General features: G+C 30.6%; 1 protein-coding gene across 2 annotated transcripts in view; it reads left to right on the forward strand.

Annotated features, from left to right (window-relative positions):
• Spt5 (Transcription elongation factor subunit Spt5) overlaps positions 1-19164 on the forward strand; it is a 134880-nt gene that overhangs the window by 48022 nt on the left and 67694 nt on the right. For both annotated transcript variants that reach the window (XM_085827663.1, XM_085827664.1), the window contains 9 exons: positions 755-978; positions 1984-2124; positions 5327-5426; positions 7285-7419; positions 14943-15059; positions 15211-15303; positions 15407-15471; positions 15559-15664; positions 15758-15839. In XM_085827663.1, coding sequence (XP_085683789.1) covers positions 755-978; positions 1984-2124; positions 5327-5426; positions 7285-7419; positions 14943-15059; positions 15211-15303; positions 15407-15471; positions 15559-15664; positions 15758-15839 — 1063 coding nt within the window. The remainder of the gene's footprint in view (positions 1-754; positions 979-1983; positions 2125-5326; positions 5427-7284; positions 7420-14942; positions 15060-15210; positions 15304-15406; positions 15472-15558; positions 15665-15757; positions 15840-19164) is intronic.

A 19164-nucleotide genomic window follows, 5' to 3' on the forward strand; every position in this document is an offset into this window, starting at 1 on the left:
CAGCCTGGAGGAAATGAATTAAAATATTCAGCTTTGATTAGCAATTTGCCAAGTTTTGTTGGTTTCACGGTTCTTATGGCAGGACTGGTCACATATTTTCCTTATTGTATAGTATACGTCGTCGGCTTCTGGATACTGTGTAAAGAAGGATAGTTGCATTAAAAAAAGTAAAATAAAGACAATGATTTTTCAGATAGTGATTATGAATAGGTGGATATTGAAAATAGTCCATATTTTGTTCCTGGTACTGAAAAAAAATCAAAATCCAATGAGTCAGTATACTCTCTGCTCTCATAAAAGAGATTCGAAAGGTAAGCCAGTAAGAAAAGAGACCAGATACCAGTATACAGAATGTCGGGTGTCACTTTGTGTTGTCCCTTATTTCAAAAACTATCATGCAAAGACTAATATTTAACTTTTTTCATTTACCTGATATAACGCGGGATAGTAAACTAATATTAAAAATAAATGCTTTTACACCTTTAAAAATTCAACTTAAAAACCTGCATATTTTGTTTGTTTCGTTTCCTTGTATTTAATAATAAAATTTAAAAATGTGATTTTTTTCAAAAAAAATTTGTAAGGGAAGTGGTTAAAATTTTTTTTAAAGCCTGAATTTGGGTTAATTACAATGTTTTTACATTTCCCTTTGAATTTAAATTAACTAGGTCTGCTAAAGTTACTATTGAATTAAAAATATTATTGAGAAGCTTTGATTCAAAATTTTGAACTATAATACATTAATATTGTCTAGGATGATGAAGAAGATGAAGATGAAGATGATGACAGAGGAAAAAGGAAGCGTAAAAAACCTCGTTTTGGAGGCTTCATTTTGGATGAAGCTGAAGTTGATGATGAAGTGGAAGAAGAAGAAGAGTGGGAAGAAGGAGCTGAAGATATTATAGATCGTACTCGGCCAAATGAAGAAAACACTTCAAGAGATATTGACAGCCACCGGAGGCTGCAAATGATGTGGACGTAAGTTATTTTAGAATAATAGTTTTGAATTTATTTATTATAATTTTATTTATTACCATGTACCTTGATCAGGAGGGGGGGGGAACTGAAGAGGATGGTATTGGGTATGGTTAATAGAAAATATGCCCAAATCCTATAAATACAAAGGTCGATTTAAGATGTATATTGTGCTATAGGCCACAAAATATATTTTCCTGAAGTAGTGTTCTTGAAATAATAAACATGGGCTTTTCTAGTAGTTAGTTGCATTTTTTCAACAACTTTAAGAGATCATTGCTTACAATTTTAGTTTTGTGTTAGAGTGTATTACGTGAAAATTTAATAAATATTTGTCTGTAAAACCTCACTGTGATTCTATGCTGCATATACCTTTTTATAGCATTCTTAGATAAATACTTAATTTTTATTAAATAAAACAATTACCAAAAGTTTTTTTTTTTTTTTTTTTTTTTAATTCTGTGCAATTGCTGTTTTATTGAAGTTTTTTCTGAAGTACCTGATTTTAGGTATTCTTTGCTATAATAATATTTTGATAAGTCTTTACAAATATTGACTTCAGAATGTTAATAACTGACTGATTAGTAAATTGACTGATTGCATCAATTAAAAAAAAAATTGAGAATTAAGATATGAATTATATATAAAAAAGATACTCCAAAAGAAGTAAGTAAATTTTAATTAAAATTGACTTTTGCCATAATTACTGAAATAAGTACTCTTTATTTGAGTACAACTTTATTTTAGTAAGTAGAGTAATTAATAATAATTAATACAGTAGTTTAGTATAGGTTGGATGTATTTATTTTTCTTGCAATGTTTTTAATGCACCTCATGAGCTGAATTTCTTTCTGCTCATTGCAGTTTCAATGGATGTTCAATTATAATTTGGCCAATTTACTTGCAGAATTTTCATTATATTAATTTCATGTGTACTGAATTTTTAACTGTTTTTGTTAAACTGCAAATTTAAACAAACATATTATTTAATTGCCCTTTGAATTTTAGATCTCAAAAAGAAGATGAAATTGAAGATTATTATAGACGAAAATATGCTGAATCCTCAGCTGTTGAAAAAGGCTATGGGGATGGAGGAGATCATGAATTGCCAGATGAAATTGCTCAGCAAACTCTTTTGCCTAGTGTAAAGTAAGTAAAATTTTCTTGGCATTTGCTTGTTTTTATTGTATATTATAGAAAAGTTGTATTCCACTTAAGCTCATAAATGTAAAGATGTTCATAAATGTAAAGATATTTTTAAGAAATTATGTAATAACATAAATTTTAAATATTATAGCTCATTATTGGGCAAGATAGCAGAAAGGAATTTTTGTGGATTTTGTAATATTTAATTTTGAAAAATTTTTAGTAATCCTGTACCAAAAAATATTTTTAAAAGTTAAATTGGTATTTCATTGTTTAATATTAAATTTTTGTGGAATTGGAGAAAATCTCAAATTACCATTCCCTTAATATTTAATATTGTTCATTTTAGAAACATGTCTTAGTTGATAATTTTTATTTTATACCAGTTTTGGTTAAAGAAACATATTTATTAAACATTTATCATTAAAGCAGTTTTATTCATATGAATATTTAAGAAAAGGTATTTATTTCATGATCAGTATAAAATTCCAACTGTACCTTAACCAACTATAACCTTACACTTTATATTAATCTCCATTCCATAATAAATTTTGAGTGAAATATATCTAAAAATATGTAATGGGTATTACAAAGTACTGTTAACATTATTTAAAACAACTATGTTCTTGGAGAACATTTTGAATTACATCTTCATGTGACAGTTCTGTCATCTAAAACAGCATATCAAATCTTGAAATTGATAGTATTTTTAAGCAACATATAAAGAATTTATTATAAAAGGTGTACGTATGACATGCGATATGGAACTGTATATTTTCATGAAAATATGGTTATTTATTACTTATTTTTATAAATTTATGTTTGAATTTTGTTGGAATATTTCTCCGAAATATTTTTTAACATCAATACAGATTGTTTCAGGTATTTATTAAAGAAACACATAACAGGTCTATTTATCATCTGAAATATTAGTATTGTTTTTTAAATAGCATTTTAATGAAACAAATAAAGTAGCATATTTTATATTTTAATCAAGAAAGGAAATCAAAAGTAGAATTGTTGTTAAATCTTTAAACACATACACATAAACCATGTACACGCCGACTTATTTTTACTTAAAAAAACATCCCAGAATTGCACAAAAATGGCATTGCGCACACTCTTCACTATATCTATGTACACTGCTTTTTTCTCATAAATTAGAAAAATTTCACGAAAATACATGACAATTTTCTCAATCTTAAAACCGGTAAAAAGAACATATATGAAATTACCTGATCGCGAAAAGGTATTTACCCTTTCCAAATATGAACATTTCCACATATAAAATAAATAAAATATCCAAAAACTTTTACCTCTAAATCATCTATTACATTATACACGTCACCAACGAATTCATACCGCAAGCATTACAAATACTTAGTATCAAATATTTAAATTATTTCCATGCACGTTTACTTCAACTTAAACGTGTACCAAATTCCTACAAATATAAAATTCGCAAAATAACTATCATTTAATTAAAATATCACTAAACCATGTACACGTCGACTTATTTTTACTTAAAAAAAATCCCAGAATTGCACAAAAATGGCATTGCGCACACTCTTCACTATATCCATGTACACTGCTTTTTTCTCATAAATTAGAAAAATTTCACGAAAATACATGACAATTTTCTCAATCTTTAAACCCGTTAAAAAGAACATATATGAAATTACCTTATCGCAAAAAAGTATTTACCCTTTCCAAATATGAACATTTCCACATATAAAATAAATAAAATATCCAAAAACTTTTACCTCTAAATCATCTATTACATTATACACGTCACCAACGAATTCATACTGCAAGCATTACAAATACTTAGTGTCAAATATTTAAATTATTTCCATGCACGTTTACTTCAACTAAAACGTATACCAAATTCCTACAAACATAAAATTCACAAAATAACTATCATTTAATTAAAATATAATTAAATTCAAAAACACTATTTAAAATATAAATGAGCACATACATTAAATTAATACATACATAAATACCCATTTCGAATTCACTTTAGTTACGGCCATGGGATCCAAAAATTCACGAACACTGTTTCACACAACACAGAATAAAGCCAAATACAAAATTTCCAGATTTTTTCCTGATTTCCCCCTTTTTCCGATTAAAGAACCGTAATTCGTCCATTAATATCATATGACATATCCCATGATCTCTCATTTCCCTCACACAAAATAATGCGTAATTGGAACTGAGTACTGCTCACATTATTACCAAAGTGCCAGGTAGTAACCTTTATAGCCTCCAAAATGTCTCCAAACTACCAGTTACCATATTGTAAAGATCAACCTCAATATCTGTTTATAGAATTAAAGAGAAAGTATTATCACATAAAAAACGAAGCAACTTAAACAACTTACATTGAAAGAAATGTTTAATAAAGTAAACAAATAAATATTAAGCTTTTATTTCATAAATTACAGTTTCATATTTTTTATTTTATTATTTCTGCATGCCATCTTACCAGATTTAAACTGATGAACTATAATTCGGAATCGCCAGAATCCCGACGAGTCCGGATCAATTTTTGACTGTAGTTTGTTCTAAATTAAATATGTGATGGATTTTAAATTTACTTATTTTAATTTATTTTACATTATTACCCCCCACTTGTTGTAGTGTGCAACTAGATTGGCTTTGAACTGCTTTTACTTTGTATTTATGTGTAGACACACATGCATGCATGCATATATATAACGTAATAATTGGGAACTGAAACTACCATTGTAAACCCAAACTTTTCTCTTTGCGTGCTTCCATCTTTCATAACTACGCACTTCAGCTTCTGTCTGTGCTGTGCTTGGACCCAATTTTGCTATGCTACTTCCTATTGCAATATTGTCAATAATGTAAATGTTCTTGAGCAGGCACGATTAGGGTGCCGAGTGATCTGTGGCCAAATAATGTCAGTTGGAAATAAAAATGGAATTAAACTCACCTCCACTGCCAAGTTTTTAATTACGAAGTCAACACATTAGCTTACGACGCAATCAGAATACTTCCTCTTCAATATAGCATAACTACGCATCAACAGTGCTGTCTTTTCCTTGCTTTTATTATGGCACATATATACACTCACACATGCATACATACATACATACATACAAATATACATGTTTATTTATTTAGAAATTATAACTTCATATTACTCTTCTAATGGTATGTGTAACTATTTTAGGGATCCTAATTTATGGATGGTGAAATGTCGCATTGGCGAAGAGAAAGCAACTTCTCTGTTGCTTATGAGAAAATTCATTGCTTATCAATATACAGAGGAGGTAATACTTTGAAAAATTTTCCAACTGTTTATTTATTGCTTCATTTTTTGCACTGTTACTTATTGCTTCATCTATTTACCATGATTTAAAGAATTTTGTTATAAACTGTAGATTTAGTCAAAAGATTCCTGCTATATTTGATTGCCAACCTTTTTCAACCAATGTAACTTTTTAATGATGTAAGATCGTTTGGTAAAATAAATGTTGTGATGCTGACTGCATATTATCATGTAACAAATGAATTTATTCCACAGGAATAAAAATCTAATTTTTGAATTTAGAAATGTCTGCAAGTCATTTTTCACAGTACATTGCTGTCTTGAAAATATTTATCTTTTAGGAAGTTATTGAAAGAAGGAAAGCATTTTTAATTTAGAAGAAATCAGGAATGAATGAAGATGAATCACTCGCATGAATACTAAAATTTGCACAATTTTGCAAATATATGGCACAAAATTAAAAGTAGCACAGAATCTTTCTGGGTAGCTTATGATTCATATAATCATTGGTTATTAAAGTCATTTTGCTCAAATTTAAATTTCAACTAAATTCAAACAAGTTATAAAATTTATTTTCTGTGGATAATCAAGCATGAATTTTGTTGGGGAAAATGATACTTAAAGCTATTTTTAAACCCTTGCAGAAAGTAGCCTTCGAATGACTAAAAGCATTCTTCTTCACTGTACACAGTTTAGAAGATAACTGATTTATAAAGTTTTGCTTTGACACATGTTATATGTATCTTTATTTGCAGATGGGTGTATTTCTTCAAAAATCAAACATTGTGATTCTCTAAAGACCAACTGTTGATGTTTCTAAACTTGTAGTGATGTTGCTAATAGATGGTTAGATCTCCTTTTGTTTTGAATACAGGCCATTAACCTACAGGATAGTTTCTTCACCAGGTTTGGGTAAACTTAATGCAGTTTCCAGAATGTTATAAGAATATTCTGTTTTCTTCTTATAATTTCTGTACATCTGATAATCATGATGCTGATTGACTATGTTTATCAAGCATGATGGAGAATTAAGCATTAGCAGGTATGAAAAGTGATATTTCAGCAGTTGTTTAACTATGAAAAAACTGCCATTCATTCTCAGGCAGTTAAACCAATCACTGGTGTGTGTTTTTAAACGAGATGGAAATTATTTGTGATATTTTGCTAACATTTTCTGATAATTTGAATTTAGAGCATACTGAAAACTTTTATCAGCCGTGATTTTTTAAAATTATTTTTTCCTTGAGTAATGGTTTGAATTTTATGTTTCTATGGCTTTTTCTCAGCTGTAATATTGCCAACTGTAAGTAGGGACACTCAATGTGCAGAAATTTCTCCAACTGAGTGATCAGACTCCTATCTTTATTATAATGGAAAGCATTTCTATGGCATAAATTGCTTTCCTATCATCAACATCTTTATTATGTCATTCACTGTATCCATACTATTTAAGTGATCTTGTTTGGAGCTAATGGGTACCTATTTACTTTCATCTGTGTAGTTTATATGTGGGAAAAAATTTTAAATAGTAAGTAATTTTCTACATATAACTCTGTGGCAATTTAATAAAAATTAAAATTCATATTAATAGATGTATAGATAATAGATAAAATGTATGAAATCTGAAAGATTTTGGAGGATTTATATATATATATATATATATATATATATATTCCAATAATTCAAAATCTAATGCCAAAATAACATTTTCACAGATGTTAATTTTGAAAGAACTTCAATAAAATTTAAGTGAATTTGTGATTGATATTGGGAAATGTAAGTTATGCTTTGAATTTTAAATGTTTTTTTTGATTGACTTTAAAAAACATATTTCTAAGTGAGCTTACTTTTTCATTCAGCCTCTGCAAATCAAAAGTGTTGTGGCTCCCGAAGGAGTGAAAGGTTATATCTACATTGAAGCTTATAAACAAACACATGTAAAACAAGCAATCCAAGGTGTTGGAAATTTGAGAATGGGCCAGTATCAGCAAATGGTAATAATTATGAGTAACTGTATTTAATGTAATCTTTAGAAAGTGTTGCTTCAGATTTTAAAAGCGTTATAGTTTTATTTTTCATTATTTATTTTCTATCTCATCAGCAGTATATTATCAACTGTTTGATTAAATCTAAGTAGATGGCAGATACTATTGTTATTTCTAAGTTACTGCTAAAGCTATGAATTATATATAGAGAATTATTTTTTCATTTGGTTACTTGTTGTTTGCTGTATTAAAGCTTAAATACTCACCTTTTAATGTTTACTGTAAGAACATAAACGAGGTTTTTTATTATATCTTATTTTTGGTAGCTTAAGTATGCACTCTACATCAGATGATAGGTACTTAATGTTGTCTTTTCAGAATAAATATGAATGAACACAAATAAAGAAACCTAGTCCCCAAAAAAAAAAAAAAAAAAAAAAAAAAAAAAAAAAAACCTTAATTTCATTTTATTGGGTTTCTTACCTAAAAGCAGATTTTGTTTCTTGAAGGAAAGTGATGTTCCAAAATCTCTTGAAAGGTATGAAAATTTTCTTGAGACAAATCTAAGTTTAAGGCTGAATTTTACTGAATTTTAAATTAACATCTGTCATTGTAATAATTCTATTAAGAAAGTGAGACTGTCAGAATGTTAAATAAAAAATATTAATTTATGACAAGTGTAACTACAAGTGACTACACGATATAAAAATATGCAACTTTAACATTATATTTATGATATATCGCAACTTTCTTGAATAGCAAAATGTGCAGCTGTACCTTAATCTTGCTTACGGTTTCATTTTTATGAATACTAATGAAATTATTAGAATTGATTTAAATAGTATTTTATAGTGTTCTATGAGACAGTCTTAGTTATCTTTTTTAAAAATAGAGCAGTATTTTAAAAAAATGAATAGAATTTTTTTTTTTTTCAAAAAGTAAATGGTATAAAATTATTTAAGAGTGATAATTGTTATAAAAATTGTCTTTTTAAAGATATTCAATGATTGAGAATTCTTCAATGGAATGCCAATGGATTTTTCTCAAGAAAAACAAGAACAAACACAGTTCCAGACTATCTTACGGTCGTGTGACATTGATGTTTTTATGATAGTGGTATATATATTATTTAAGTAAATATGACTTCCCTGCATTTTATTTGAAACTATTACCTAAAATTAGGTGTAATGCTATGGTCTTTTAGTTGCCATTTTAACTTCTAAGTTTGAAATTATTAGTGACCTTTCATCCAATAGTTGAGCTGAGATGGTTCGAGTCGATGATTGTAGTTATCAGAAGCATTTAAAAATTTTTAACTGTTATAGTTCACCTGACAATTCTAGGTTAAATTGTGATAACATTCAATTTTCTAATAAAACAGTTTTATATGGAGATTTCAGTGCACATAGTTTACATTGGAACTATGGAGACACAAACAGTGCAGGAAGAGCTGTGGAGGACCTCTTGGATTTCAGTACTCTTGAATTGATTTATAGAAATTCTGACACTCCTACTTAACCTGCACTATAAAACCCTGATATAACATTGGCTTCAAGTGACTTAGTGGATGAGGCGAACTGACAAATAATTTATGATCCTGGTTCTGGCCATCGCATTATTCTTACTTCATTCCGAGTTAACGGGAAAACCTCTGAACAATAGCACTATTTTAAGAAAAGGTGGAATTTTAAGCAGGTCAGCTTTAAGTTTTACTGGCACGAATTCAAATTTCTTTTTAGTTAGACCAACAAAGTATAGAAAAGAAAATCTAGATTCCTCCTTGTCGTATATTTTTGCAAGATCATTTCATCAGTGGTTAAATGTTGGATCCCTATAGGTAAACAATACAACTTTAAACCTTTTTGGGTTCGTAAACTTATGTTGTTTAAAGGAACAATCAGTTCAGGCCCATGGTAAGGCTGAAAATTCTAAAAACGAGGAAGATGTCAGAAATTGGAGAAAAGAGTATTGCAGCTATTCATAAAGAAATCAATTTAGTATTGCAGTTCTTCATTAAGAAACCAATTTAGTATAGTGCAGAGTGCTAATATTTTTATAAATAGTACCGATTATCATAAAGACAGTAAGGTTTTTAAATTTGTAAATAAATTGAAATGTGATGACCCCCCTTTCCCCAAGGGTGCCAATCGTTTTTAAAGAAAAGGCTTTAAAACTTGACAAGGATATTTCTAATGCTTTTATGAATTTTTATGCATCTAATCAGCACCTGAGTGGTAAACTTATGAGAGATCAAAAGTTGAAGAAATTGATCGGGGATTCCCATAGTACTATAGGAACTGGACAAGAGGTTTTTAATAGAGACTGATTTTTTTGGAATTTGAAGAAGCTTTTGATTTCCTAAAGATAGAAAACGTCCTAGCCCAGATAATATACATCCAGCGTTTATTAAACATCTAGGATATAATGTTCAAATGATCCTTCAATTTTTTTTTTTTTTTTTTTTATCGTAGTTCGAACTCCTGTGTATCCACTGTGTGGTAAACAAGCTATATCCAGGTTACATCATTCCACTGTCCAGCAGGCCTTTTATTTTAATCAAACCATTGAAGATTCTTTAGACAAACATTTGTCTGTCTTGACAACACTTATAGATTTTGAATAAGTTTATGATAAAGTACAGAGACTATTTACTCTTCAAAAATTACAGAACTTGGGAATAAATGGTAAGATGTTTTTATGGATTCAGAATTTTTTATCACAGAGTTTTTCTGCCATTATATATGGTTGTGACATTTCTAGATTTAAACAGACTGAAACTGGCCTCCCATAGGAAACAGTCATCAGCCTATTTTTTTAATGCTTTTATTAATGATTTACTGAACACTCTGGCACTGTCGGTGGATTCTGCTATTTTTGCTGACATCTGGAGTAGTGCTTTTAAAAAAGAAGCGGGATGGTTTAAATGAGACTCTTAATGCTCTGAAAGAACTGTAATATTGGTGCCTGAAAAATGGTATGAGAGTAAATCAGGATAAGAGCACTTGCCAGTTTCTTACATTGAACACACAAGTTTTTACCTTGAAGTTGACATATGAGAGTGCAGGTTTCTATGTAATGATTGATTAAATATTTGGGTTTTGATCCACGCTTGAATTGGAGGAAACCTGCAGAACATTTGAAGAATAAAGCCATAAAACATCTGTGTGGCTCAAGGTGGAGCTGTGACAGAGATACACTGATGACTACTACCAAATTATATGTTCAACCAATTAATTATTGGTTATTGTAGCGAGATCCTCATCAGGTTGGTATAGAATGTGGCCCAGATCCTCAAAATCTCCAAAACCAAGCATTATGCAGAATTACTGGAGCAGTGAGATCTATTCTTACAATGCAGCTTTTAACAGGTTTGGAACCTATTCATGATTTTATTACAAGAAAAGGGATCATATTATACCAGAATCGTATTATACCAGGAGAATTTCGAGAAATCTTAAAACAAATTGAATTTATCCACGCTGCTCAGAGATAATATGTTGTTTTTAAAATGAGCCAAAATTATCTAGTTTTACCTCCTTGTGTTATGGACTTTTTGAATTTGCATATAAATCTTGAATCTCTTATACAAAGAATTGTTGAAAATGAAATGAGAGGTTCACAATTAAGATCTATCACAGTGGAAACTATTGGAGTTCACTATCCTCAAAATGAGTGGATGTGGATGCGTGTCTACATTAATGACTTTATGTTATAGAGAGAGCGTGCGCTGCTGGAGCAGATATCCATAGTGAGCTTTTTAGTTTCTACTTACCAGTGGGCCCTCTTTCTACTGCCTTCGATGAAGAAATCAAAGCAATTGCTGTGGCTATTTAACAACCGTCGATTCATAGACACTGTTTTGTAAAAGCAGTCATATTGTCAGAATCCAAAAGTGTGCTTCAAACTCTTCTGAATAATCAAAATAGTTCCAAAAAATTCTTAGATTGGACGTCTTTGCTTAAGGCACTGTCACACAGAATTTCTTTCCAGTTCATTCTAGCCCACTGTGGAACCATGGAAAATGGAAAAGCTGATACATTGGCTAAAAAAGGAACTCTGATAAAGCACTGCATTAATCGACCTCTTTCTTTTTATATGACAAAATTGTCTGTTAACTTGACTCTTAAAAAAATTCATGAATAGGATATGATTTAACATGTTATGGATAAGAGATGGAGGATTCTGGGAAAGAGAGAAATATTCCCAGTTTTCTAAGAAAGTGGTGGCTCTATTTAGACATCTGACTGGGCAAGGTTGTCTGCAAGAGCGTTTCTACAGAATTGGAGTGGTGGATTCCCCAAAGTGTTTTGTGTGATTCCAATCAGCCTGATTTTTTAACATTTAAATAGTTGTGTTACACTGCCTCAGTATGAGGACAGTGTTAAAAAGTATCAGAGAGCCCATGAACTAATGGCTTAGGTGCTAATGTTTGGCATTTGTAAAATAAAAATAAAATAATTGTTTAACCCTTTCAGGGCAGTATATAAAAGAATTTAAAGCATAGTAAAAATTTGCACGAATTATAACTTAATGAATCCAAGAACACAAAATTGAGACTGAAAAGTCTAGAGTGAAATCCTGAATTTTGACTATGTATATATTTTATATCGTTGCCCATCTAAGATATATATTTTTTTCCACGTAGCTGCCACTTCTTAATTTTTTTTAAAAAATCTAATTTTGCATACTTTTGATGTGTGTCTATAGAAATGGTTGCTTGAATATAGTTATGTAAATCTGAGGTCAAAAAGCTCTAAAATTTCTCTAGAAATTAAACACTTTAGAAATAAAATTAAAATTTATGTTTTTAGTCACTTTGATGATGCCACCCAGTTGAACATACTTATGTAAAATAATGCAAAAAGCTTCTGAAAGTGATTAAAATTCAATATTGTTATTTTGTGAAAAAATTTAGCAAATATAATGCAGCATGTGTATATCGTGTCATGTATCTGAAATAGCATAATGTTACAAGGCTATGTAAACTCAAGCTGAAAAATAAAAAGTTGAAAAATGAAACACTATGGTTGAGCCTAATAATTAAAGTTACAATTTTGAAGTTATTACATTTATGATTTAGATAATACATAAAAAGAACATGCTTCCTGCTGTGATACCAAGAACTGCCCTCTCGCATAATTTTGATTATTGGGCGCTTAAAGCCCCATTTTCAATATTTTTGTAAATATAGATTGTAATAAATCATTTTACTCCTGAAGAAAAGCCATTAAACAATTTTATTTTTGGATATCGATTTTCAAGCACTTAGGCTCCCTAGAGACCCCTTTTTAACTTTTCAGTTGAGGAAGTAGTAATACATAATTTTACTCCAGAAGAATATCTCCTCAATAGAGGTAAAGTACTAACACACCTCGAAGCCCTTATTTTCCAGTTGTCAGGCCTGTGAAAACGATGGAAATTTTTTTCACTTCCAAAGATAAATATTTTGTGACTAAAACTAGTCTTAGAAATATTTTCAGCTCTTTTGCCAACTGTGGAGATTTATTTCAAAAACTGCCTATTTGTGTCCTTACCCAGGAGAAAAATGTCTGTTCCTTAGTCTCTTATCTGAAATTGACTAAGACAATCACCCAAAGTATGAAAGCATGCTTTCAAATTAGTAGTTTTTTTATTCCACAAGACTGACCTAAAGTGCATGTCGTTTTCCTTTTGTTTGTAAGTCAGCTTCCCTTTGTGTGATTTTATTAAAATCCTGCTGTGGAAATAGCCTGAGCAAATTAACCATAAATTACCTCTTTACATTTTTCCTGCATTCCAGGCTTTTGGAAAGCATGAAGCGATTTGTGTCTTTCAGGGTTAACATGCCACATTTAACCCCTACAGTTGTGTAACGTTTTGAGGCCAGACAACAATTTTGAAATCCATGAGTTTTCTGGGGAAAAGGGTGAAGTGGTGAAATTAAAATTTTATCTAAACAGAGACAAACGAAAACTCGACTGGAGTAAGCAGAGTATAAAAAGAAATTAAAATACTTATATTCATTCCTAGCACAGGGGCATTAAACTCCCTATAGCCCCATTAACATAATATTTAATCGTAAATAACTTGTAAATTAATCGTAAACAACTTGTAGATTAATCGTAAGCAACTGTATCATTTTACATCATAAACAATTATAAATAAATTCTGTCAGCTTACAGAGTAGAGAAGAAACCTGATGCCAGGGTACCTTCAGTATGGGTGCTGGTATGTTTTATATACCTGCCTTAAAGTCATATAAATAATCTTCTATCAGGTTTGATTCAAATGCATTAAATATATAAGGTTCAGTATGTTTATGTCATATATTTGAAGATTTTGAATTTTCCTCTCTTCCAAAAGACGTGAAATCTTCAAATATGATACCTTTGTACAAGGTATATTAATTTCATAATCGCAAAATATTGAATAAGCACGGCCATTTGGAATTGAAAAGAAACCCTAGAAACTCAAGATTACAGGTTTTGGTTTATCAAAATTAGCATTTCTTAATAGGTTAAAAAATCAACAAACTTCTGGTGTATGATACCAGTGCCATTTAACACGTTGAGCGCCACGCGAATGTTTTAGGCTATCCCGTTCATGCCACGCACTTCGCTCAAAAGCGCTGGTATTGTAGGGCCAGTGATTCGTATCGTGGTAGAAGATAGCAACAAGTTGTGAAAAAGAAGACATTTTGTCGAACAAAAATGCAAGAATATCTAGAAAACGACAACATAAACTCCGAAGAAAACCGGAAAAAGCCTCTGAAGTACGAAAATATTGTAAATTATGTTATGATAAAAATGCAATAGAAGCTGGTAGAGTAATGGCCAGAAAAAAGAATAAAAGAGTGTTGTCAAATTTTGTAATAGCTGTAATGGAGAACCGTTTTTATATTTACCGTGTTTCAATGAAATCCAATGAATCAAAATTAAGTAAATTTTAAATAAATTTTGTGTAATTTCATTAAACAGTGTAAATTTTATAGTTATATATCATGTTACACGCTGTGAGCCAGCGGCGATCGATGCGGCCTAAACGAAAGGGTCTACTGTGAGTTGCAAATGGCTGACGAGACCTAAACGGAAAGTTTAGTGCAGCCACGGATGTCTGATGCGGCCTAAACGGAAATTCTAGTGTCAGCCACAGATGGCTCATGCGGCCTAAACGGAAAATCTAGTGTCAGCCACGTATGGCTCACGCGGCCTAAACCTAAAATCTGGTATCAGTCACAAATGGCTGACATGGCACTCAACGTGTTTAAGGGTTAATCAAACAGTTATGAAGCATACTGTCAGTCTTTCTGCTGCATATTATTTGCTTAATTGTACTGTCTGTTATTATTAAATAACTGCTTAGAATGTAATTTACAGTTATTTTTGATTTAATTATTAAATCATTAAAATTTTATTTATATGATTTATTTTATAATTTTAGACATTGCATATCCAGTAAAACATTATAAACTGTGCTATAAATATCTTTAGAATATAATGATTTTTAGAGAATTATATATTTTAAACTTTATCATTTGCTGTATTTTCCATTAGATGGTTCCCATAAAAGAAATGACAGATGTTTTACGTGTCACCAAAGAACAAGTTCAATTGAAGGAAAAGCAGTGGGTGAGATTAAAGAGAGGGTTATATAAAGATGATCTGGCACAAGTAAATAAAATTTTTATTAGATTAAACAATTTACAAAATGCTTCTCAATCAAATGATATGCTTATAAATAAGATATTTATTATTATTGCTTGTCTCATTTTATGAATTAAAAATGCCTATTTTTCTTATGTATGTATATAATATTTTGTAGGTAGATATGTTGAATCCTGCTCAAAATCACGTTCTTTTGAAATTGATTCCAAGAATAGATTATTCCAAAAAGAGAGGAGCATTAAGATCTACCGTGAGTATTATTTTATGTTTTTTAATTTCAAGTGTTGGATAATTTATCACTGAAATATAATTATGTTTTAGTAATAGTCCATTGCATTGTTTTAATTTTCTAGGAACAAGAAAAAAGAAAAAAAGGTAGAAAGCCTCCACCTAAATTATTTGATGTTGATGCAGTAAGGTTAGCTTTATTTTTTGTATATTTATTTAAAATTTGGGTCAACAAAGTAAATTGATCTGTTAAACACTTTTGTATATTTTTTAATAGAGCTTTGGGTGGTGAAATTTCAACTGATGGTGATTATTTAATTTTTGAAGGAAACCGATACAGTCGCAAAGGCTTTCTTTTTAAAAGTTTCGCAAAATCGGCATTGGTAAGTTTGGTTAACATAAGAATGTGTGCCATACTGAAAGAATTTCTTGTTTTCATGTTTAATTTTAACTGTTTTTCTTACTCCACTAATTAGATTATAGATGGAGTAAAGCCAACACTCTCAGAACTTGAAAAATTTGCTGAGAAAAATGATACTGCTGGAATGGAAATTGAATGTATCCTTTACAATTATGTCTTTCAAATTTTAAGTTTTCCAAACTGTTGACCATTATCTCATTAAAATGTTAATAATGATGCCGTAATTTTGTCTCCATTTAACAGCTTTTCAGGACCAATTCATAGTTTACCTGTTGGTGTGTCACCTTTACAATATGTTGTTTCTTACGGAGGAATTCTCACAAATATAAATAAATATGCTGAATTCTGTGCAAGAAAGCATAGCACTGTTAATCGTCAATGGAAAAAAATTTCCTCCATAAAAGAATTATGGGCATTCATTACAGTCCTTCTCATAATGCGTGTTGTAAAATTACCAAGAATAAGTGATTATTGGTCAAATAACACAATGCTTGGAAATAAAATGTTGCAGAAAATGATAAGCAGAAAGAGATTTATGGAAATCAAGCATTATTTTCATTTGTCTGATAGGGAAACTGAAGTTAAAAATAGCAAAGAGAACTTTACATATGCACAAAAATTAGAGCCTGTCATTTTATATGTCAGAAACAAATTTCAGCAACATTTTGCACCTTATGAAGTATCAATTGACGAAGCACTAATTAAATTTAAAGGTAGATTAGGGATTGTGCAATATATGCCTATGAAATCAGCTAAGTGTGGATGAAAGATATGGATGATCTGCACATCTTGCTTAGGATATACTTACAACTTTGAACTTTATTGTGGTAAAAAAGATCAGATACCGAGGTCAGAAAAGGGTTTAGGATATGACGTAGTTATGCACTTAATAAAAGCACTTAAAAACAAAGGCCATGAAATCTATTTTGACAGAATTTTCACCAGCATAGACTTGATGTCTGAGTTATATAAATCTGGACAATTATCATGTGGAACTGTGATGACAAATCGGAAAAACGGGCCCGAGAACATCAAGCAAGTGAAGCTGGGAAATCAATACGACAGCGTAGTTATGCAATGCAAAAGCCTGCCAAATTTACTTTATTCATCCTGGCTTGATAAAAAATTGATACATATAATTTCCACAAACTGTAAAAAATGAACCATGTTTTACTACAAGTAGAAAAGGTTCCGAAAAAAGTATAGTACCATGTCCACTCGCATTTGTCAAGTGCAATAAGAATATGGGAGGTGTAGATCTAGCAGATCAGCATTGAAAATATTACTCAGCTTCTAGAAAAATCCTCGAAATGGTGAATGTATATATTTTGGTTTCTTTTAGACACAGCAGTGAATAATGCTTTTATAGTTCATAGAGTCATTAACTATCCAATCCTAAAGTGACCAAAGCAGCTATATGACTTCAAATTAGAACTGATTGAAGAATCCGCACCACAAAATCTGTTTCGAAAATGAACCTCAGGCATATTTTTGCCTAGTGCATTTCTTGATCACAAGCGTCGGAAAATTAATGGGTGAAAACGCACTAGTGTTCGACGTAAAGAATTAGGAAAAAAAAAAAACTTGGAGAGGTATATTGAAAGTTCTTGGGAGTGTGATATATGCAGAATGTTCTTGTGCAAAACATGCTTTTAGGCTTTGAATTTCAGTTGCTAAAATATAAAAAAAGACTCTTTTCAGGGCCACAAAAGGTCCTTTTCAGGGCCATACAATTTCAGGTATAGTTCTCTTACCAAGACCGGATTCAGAAATGTATATTTGTATGCATGAAGGTATGCATGTATGTATGTGTGTGTTCATGTATGCATGTATATGCTGTAAATAGGAATGTACGTGTGTATATACATAGACACATTTATGCATATACATACACAAATGCATATTTATGCACTCGTATATTTCTGATCCGGTTCCGATTACAGAACAGTACCCAATTTCAAAAAAGTGAAATCGTTATTGCAACATCATGAAAACATGTATAAATGTGGAATGAACAGCAATATGTATATAAATACAGACACATTTATGTATGCACATATCTAGCTACAAATTTATATGATTGATAATATGCATATGCATATTTACCTATAAAATATGAAGAAATAATAATATACATATATAACTAAGTTAATGAAAACATGGAAACACAATGACATTTATAAACACACTTTGAAACTCATACAATAAAAAAAATCATAAAAAATCTATAAACTAAGGTTTATTCCTCACAAAGATGGTATTAAACAACTGATCAACAAATAAAAAAGACCTTTATTATTTTTGGAAAGGAAAAAACAAAATAAACTAAAATGAAAAAAGTAATGGAACACATTAACTAAAAAATAGCAACTTAACGTGAAAAGAAAGAAAGCATATGAAGTGAAATATTAATCCTCTATTCAATAAAAGAAATAAGAAATTCCTGTAAAAATGAAATTTTAAAAAAGAAAATTATTTATTTATATTATATTCATCACGGGGTGTTAAAGTAGCCTATTGTAATGGCTTCACTTTTGAATAAGGCACCATTAAAAAAAAAAAAAGAAACATTTATTAAAATTAACGTTCAAAGAATAATAGTAAACTCGGAGCAGTACCTCTCTCCTACAACATAGCCAAATCTACCACCTTCCTCCTCTGAGGCTAGCATGCAACTGTCGTCTCTCTCACTTGCTGGGCTCTGGCAGGCAGCTGATTGGCTCACCGTAGCCAGATACATGACACCCCCCCTCGGTAAGATTGTTCTATGCCAAAGCGAAGCTAAATCCGAAAACTGAACCAGCAAATGAGTTCACAAACTTAAATTGTATACTCCACAAACCAATGCATAATAGTTAATACACTTATTAATATTTGAATCCTTTCACATTGAAATCAAAAATTAAGCACTTAAATGACATACTTTGAAATGAGTACAATAAACATTCATCTCACAACAGATGGCTTGATACAATACCAGGGTTCTGTAATAAAACATATATGCAATACTATTTCAAAACACAATATTATAATGCAACATTAAATGGGAACCAGTAATTTGTTTTTCAAAACAGATGGAAAGTCTGACGAGTCCGGATCGACGTCGCCGAAGTCCCGACGAGTTCGGATTAACGACTTTTGACTGTATTATAATGCAAAATTAACCTTTTGAAGACAGGATGATGGCCATTATAGTGGCCATAGAGTCCTCTCTTTGAAAAGACTGGGTTGTCCACTTTATTGGCCATGTCGTTTTCCCCCATTTTCCAGGCCGAAAAGTGGAGTGAAATGTCAAATTTGACATCCCTGGGGTTTTTTAACCACTTATCTCTTTCAAAGGTCTTCCTTTTGTGACGTAGATGCACCCCTCTGAGAATACATTAAACTACACACAAGAATCTTTGTTGCAAATAAAAGGTGATTTCTTAAAGGGGTAAAGGATTTGGTTAAAGATCTCCCTTT

This window comes from Stegodyphus dumicola, chromosome 12, assembly GCF_044657685.1.
Source record: "Stegodyphus dumicola isolate Sdum_Otavi_A_Nest chromosome 12, ASM4465768v1".
NCBI classification, from domain to species: domain Eukaryota; kingdom Metazoa; phylum Arthropoda; class Arachnida; order Araneae; family Eresidae; genus Stegodyphus; species Stegodyphus dumicola.